Raw genomic sequence first — 6,170 nt, 5'->3', positions numbered from 1 at the left:
TTATGTCTTATTGGTCAGACTCTGTCGCATGGTCATACCTACCTGCAGGGGAAGCTGGGTAATTGAGGAATTCTTTTCCCAGCCTCTCTAGAGGAAAGCAGGGGGAAGGAGTTTGGAACAGATATTGAGTGAGCCAACCTATAGTGTTTCTCACACACGAGGTCAATGAAATCACAGCCCTGAAAGCCAAAGAACAGGAGACAGGAACCCAGGCAGGGGCCTGAAGGGCATGGTTGATGTGGCTAAACATCAGTGGATGATGAGGTGCTGACGGCCCTGGAGCTTCAGCTTTAAGGTATGAAAGTGAAGATTTCTCCAGAATTATTCAGTGCAAAGACCTGTGGTTTAGTGATTCCTCTTCTCTTCTCATCCGGTGAGGAACAGGAGTTGGAGTTAATTTCCCCAGGATTCAGGGGAAAGGTAGGCATAGATCCCACTATGGCTTGGGATGTGCCCTACCTCTCAGTTCACAGACTCCTCCAGGAAACCTGGGCTCCACCCTATGTCTGCATGGGGGACAGGGGTCCGAAACTGCTGGAGACTGAACAAATAACTGGGTGTGAGGGACATGAGCTTGACACACTATTCTCACATTGAAGTGTGGGTGGGAGCTGAAAGGTCACCTTGCCAATAAATGACTGCATGTTCTGTTGAGGAGGAAACACACAGGGACTATTTTCACCCTTCTGGAAAGTGTGATTAAAAAAATTCAAGGAGAAGGTCAAGGCACAAACCAGAACTGGCAGGAAGGAGGACCAAGCCCTGCTCAGAAGGCCTGGAGAGTCCCTGCCAGAGCCTTGGGTCAGGGCCTGTCCTCAGCCTTGGTCCCAACTGGCTTCCCTGTGGGTAAGGGACCCACCTGGGGATTCCCCATCATTCAAGCGCTCTACAGTGACCCGTTACTTGGCCCCTCCACTAGGGAATTTCCCAGAATGTTCCCACACCCCCAGAAGCCTCCTCCTTAGCCACCCCCAAGCTGCTTGTGGTTCCTGGTAGGGGTGGCATCAAGTAACCTCACAGGTGAGTGTGAATTGTGAACATTTAGCAACTCAATTTGCCCGAGGCGGGAAAAGAGGGAAGATGAAATTGGAAAGTCAACCAGGCTGAGGCCTCACAGGAGATAATTACCAGATATCATAAGATTTAAACAGACTTCAAAGGCAAGAGAGCATGGTGGGCACAGACTCTGAAGCCAGACTGTCTCAGTTCAAGCACTGGTGCTGCAACTGACAAGCTGTGTGACCTTGAACAAGTTACTCAACTTCTCTGTACCTTAGGTTTTCCTCTTCTGTAAAATGTGGCTAATAATATTATCTACCACATAGGATTCTTGCAAAGATTAAATATAATGATAATTGTAATTATGTAATTGGGCACATGGTAGCACCCAATAAATGTTAGTTATTATTAAATCGAACTGGATTATTCTTTTAAAATTTTGGTTTCTACTAATCTTTCTCAAATAAATTGAGTCTGTACCTCTGCTCCCAACACACCTACCCCTTCCCAACAGTTAGAGGCTCTAGTTGGCTAATATACACAGGTAGTCAATTTAAAATCTGAAATATTTGAGTTGCAGAGGGCTTGGAGATCTTCTAATCCTGTGGTTTTCAACATTCACTGCACATTAGAATCCCCTGGGGAGCCCTTAACAACCCAATGCCCAGGTGCACCCAGACGGATTAAATCAGAATCAGGCATCAATACTGTTAAAACTTTCCAGGGATCCCACTGATCCCGGCGTGTGACCAAGGCTGAGAATCATTGTGTTGGTCCAGTCTTCCTGTTTTAAAGTGAGGCAACTGGGGCTCAGAGTGGGAAAGGGAGTCACCGAGGGTCACCCAGCCAGGACCAGAACCAGGACCCCTGTCCACAGTTAACTGATGGAGCCCACCATTGTCACGTATTTCGGACCTCACTGTGCATCTGGGGAAGGTCTGGCCCCGAGTTAACCCTCTCACAGAGTAGCTGGACAGGAGATTCCCTCCCAACTCAGGTCAGGAGGCCATGATCAGCTCTGTGATTGGAAGAGTGTAACCAACTCAGGGTTCTTGTACTGTGTTTAAGGATCACCCAAAGCAAGACCCAGTTTTCTCTTGGAAGGCTACTGATCTTAGTGACCTTCAGAGACCCTAAGTCACGAAGTCTCTCAGGAGAAGCCATGGGTGTGTTAAAAGGAGCATAGGGCTGAGGATGGGGAAGCCCTGAGCCCAGCCCTGCTCTGCACCTACATGGTTATGGGGCTTTGGATCAATCACTCAAAGTTTCTGGCCCTCTGAGAAAGTAGGTGTCTTGAGGTGAATCTATAGCCCTTTGCCCCAGCAGCTGCTGCCACCAGCCCGTGATAATTTTGGGGGGTATGTGCAATAGGTTTGTCCCAGGGTCTCAGTTGGCCTCATCTGTAAAGTAGGGATAATAGCAGCTGGCCTTGCATAGCCACCTCAGAGGGTTACTGTGAGGAGCCTGAAGTGCCTAAATGAATTCCAAAAAGTAAAAAGCAGGTTACTTGGAAGCCCAAGGGCAGGCTCACCCCTCCCCCATCACAGGAGAAGACATGCATGTTAGAAGCCAAAATTTACTTTCTAAACATTACTTTCCTTTTCCCCTTGAGTTCTTGGTTTCCAGCCCCCACTGGGAATTTAGGGGGAAATTAGAGGGGTGTGATCATGGTACCTCTGGGTCAAGAGCTGCTCCCATGGCCACCTTTGCCATCTGTCCCCGTGTGAGAGCCCCTTCCACAGCATGACGGCCCCAGGGAGGGTCAGAGTGGACCAAGCAGTGGCAGGTGGGGATGTGGAGGGATGAAAACCCCAGATCAGCCACTTCCTTCTGCGAGCGAAGTCAAACTCTTCCTCTGCTAAGTGTCTGGCTGGCGGCAGGTACCCTGGGCTGGCAGTACTGCTTTCTCTGGGGCCCTGGCGGGAAGCAATCTTGCTTCCCAAGGTAAAGACAAGTTTCTTGTCACAGCTGGTTATTTTCTACTTAGAGGCGGTGGCGGTTATGAATGCTCTCCTAGCGCTCTGGGATCTCCCAGGAGGGCGGGGAGAGGGAGAGGAGAAAGCCAGAGCTCAGCAGGGCTCGCTGAGGGAGGAAGAGCCCGCTGTCACTTCCCGAAAGCTGGGCCGGCCTCTAGGCGGAGAGAAGGTCAGAGCGATTGGTCCCTGCGGCCCGCCTACCCCACCCCTCCCTTCTGCCTCGGGGTTTGCCCAGGCTCTTTGGAGCACAGAACTTACAGTAAATGTTGTCACCAGTGGAAACTCTCAGAGGGGGTGAGGAAAAGGGCTAGAGGAAGGGGCCAGGACTCCCGGCCCCCAGTTCCCGTCTTACCAACACCCCCCCGGTCTCATGTGTTGCTTTATCTTACCTTTTGGTAAAGAGGGGATGCCCTCTCTCTGGGATGTGCCCGGAAACAACCAAATGGTAAGATGAACGAGCCGGTCACACCCCGCAGAAGCGGCAGCCCATGCCCCTGACTCTATCATCATGGCTGTTGGTATCCCAACTCCCCCACCCCGTCTTAGAGATGGGGGTTTTCTCTGTACCGACCTAGGCACATTTTCTAGCTCAGTGCCACATACAGGAAATGCTAGGCTGAGGCTGAGCACGCTCACGCTTGTTCTGTACAAACGGATGGAATCTGGCTTGATGGGTAAGGCCACATTCTCCTCTACCACTTAAAAAGAACCCCCAGGTGCATGGCTTAGGGCAATTGGCAGTGTAACTAGCTCTCATTAACCTGTAGCTCATGCTCCTGATGGATTATCTAAGGCAAATTTTAAATGTCAAATTATCTCACATCTGCTCACTCCCCACTGTAATTCTGAGTCAACTTCTGGTCCAGCCGTTGATGTCATCAGGCAGCCAATCAACAAACACTTGAGTTCATACTCTAGGCCAGGCAGTTACTAAGTGCTTGAATAATTAAAATAAATTTATTACCATATTTAACATTAATATCTATTGTTTTCAAACTTGCCTGATCATCAGAATAATCTGGGGCACTTGTTAAAACTTCAGATTCCCAGAATTCACAGAAAATCCCAAACCCACTGAGTTCAAGTCTTTAGATTTGAGGAAGGGCCTGGAACTATATTTTTATCAGGCCCTCAGATTAATTCTAATGATACAGCAAGTTTGGAAAATACTAACCTAAGTGAAACAGAACTAGAAAAATAAGATCTGGACTCCAAATATTAGGTCGCTTTTTGAACTGAAATGTAATTTATTTGCATCTCCAGTGCTATTTTTCCTTCCTCTGTGGGTACCAATGATTAGCCCAGAAGGTCTATTTGAGTCAAGGAATGTGAACCTTAAAATCATATTGGAAATGAAATTCCCCTGGGTTTTCTGAAGGTGGGATCGTTTTCCAGTAAATGCTAATTACCAGGGTGTCATTGTTGATTAATTAATGATGTGATCAGTAATTAGCACTCTTTACCCTGAGTTTTTCTGATTAGCATGTTATCTGATGGTTCCCTTAAGCAACACGGGAAAGGTGTTTCTGGAAAAAAGGAAGCACAGGTGCTTGGGACACACCCAGAGTACTACAGAACAAGCTGCTGGAAGAGCAGAATGGCGTGGAATCGAATGCTGTGCTGGCGTTTGACTATTTACTATTTAGAAAGACCCTAAACATTCTAGAATCTGGGTGAAGTAAACAATTAACCATGGACTCCATTTGTAAGACTAAATGCAAATGGTAACGTTAGGAGAAGACACCGTATAACATAGAGAGGAAAAGACTGAAATTAGTTTAAGACGGTCTCACAAACTCTTTGTGATTTTTGCTGGGCTCTGGCCTCCCAGCTGGTTTCCCTCGACATATACTTGCCGCTCTCAACCCTCGCACACACTCACAGAGATCTATGCATGTACACCTGCACACAAAGGAGCACACATGCAAATTCACGCATGCCTTCACACACACATCTCTCTTAGCTGGGACCATATGAAACCGCCATTCTTATAGGTCAAAACAGACAAGTAGCAATTTCATATGGTTCAAGCTAAAAGCTATGCATATACATGCACAAATATACGTGTGCTATAGATGCACCCATCCACACACAGGACACATACAAATATATATGCACACGTGCACACTCGCATGTGCAGAAAAAAATCACCGATGCCCTTCTCCATGGTTGTGCTAGTGAAAATCTAACGCAGACTCCCACTTCACAACGCCCCCCTGCCCCGCCCCCGCAATCTTGCAGAGCGCTGACATTAACCTGCAACGCCCATCCTTTCCGCTCGCAGGAGAGTGAAGACCTGGAGAAACAGAATGCAGCGCTGCGGAAGGAGATCAAACAGCTCACGGAGGAGGTGAAGTACTTCACGTCGGTGCTGAGCAGCCACGAGCCCCTGTGCTCGGTGCTGGCCCCCGGCGCGCCCTCGCCCCCCGAGGTGGTGTACAGCGCCCACGCCTTCCACCAGCCTCACGTCAGCTCCCCGCGCTTCCAGCCCTGAGCTTCCCGAGGGCGGGAGAGAGCGGAGCCCCCAGCCCCGGCTGCTCCCAGGCCTCGGGAGGGGCACGCAGACTGTGGCCAGCGGCCCTTGTCCCTCAGCGCCCTCTCTCGACCCGGAGACCCGGAGGCGGAGGCCTGGACCGGGATGGAGCACAGGACGCAGCTGCTGGACGTGTGAACGGCCTCCCGAAGCGTGGCCAACCGCCCGGCAGCGTGGGCTGGACCTTCACGTGGGTGGGAGGCTGGATCCAGAGCTACGTCAAGCATAACGCCCAAGTCCCATGGCACAGAGGGAGGAGGGGTAGGGAAGGGTTATTTTTCTAAATAAATGTCTTAAAAGAAACCAGTCTGGCCAGGGCTTGAAACCTTAAGTTCTGTGGGGTTGGGGTCGTTTTTGGTTCTTGGCCTCAGGAGCCCTTAAAGCTCCGGAGATTCAGCTAATATTGCTTCTTTTCCATGGCTTGTTAATCTACTTGGGAAGCTGGCTTTTCTCAAAAAATCTTCAATTCTCCTTCTAGGCATCTTCTTGATTTTCCTCCCCAAATCGCCTCACTGTGACCTCTCACTTTCCATTCGTCATTGCATCGTGCTTTCTAGATTGTCTAGACGTTTCTAGGGTCATTCTTTAGACAAGAGAAGGACCAGCGCCAGATGCTGTGGAGTGGGATGGTCATTCGAGTTGGTACTCTCGTCTCCCATGAC

The 6,170-nt window shown here is 49.5% G+C and overlaps 1 protein-coding gene across 1 annotated transcript in view; it reads left to right on the top strand.

Moving 5' to 3' along the window:
• Positions 1-5,833, top strand: part of BATF (basic leucine zipper ATF-like transcription factor) — a 21,844-nt gene extending 16,011 nt beyond the window's left edge. The window contains exon 3 of the mRNA XM_024737749.1: positions 5,260-5,833. Coding sequence (XP_024593517.1) covers positions 5,260-5,469 — 210 coding nt within the window. The 3' untranslated portion in view covers positions 5,470-5,833. The remainder of the gene's footprint in view (positions 1-5,259) is intronic.
• The last annotated feature ends 337 nt before the right edge of the window (positions 5,834-6,170 follow it).

The sequence above is a fragment of the Neophocaena asiaeorientalis genome, unplaced genomic scaffold (genome assembly GCF_003031525.2).
Source record: "Neophocaena asiaeorientalis asiaeorientalis breed wild unplaced genomic scaffold, Neophocaena_asiaeorientalis_V1.1 scaffold49, whole genome shotgun sequence".
Classification (NCBI taxonomy): domain Eukaryota; kingdom Metazoa; phylum Chordata; class Mammalia; order Artiodactyla; family Phocoenidae; genus Neophocaena; species Neophocaena asiaeorientalis.
Note: the sequence above shows the minus strand (reverse complement) of the source record. Positions and strands in the feature narration are given on the sequence as shown.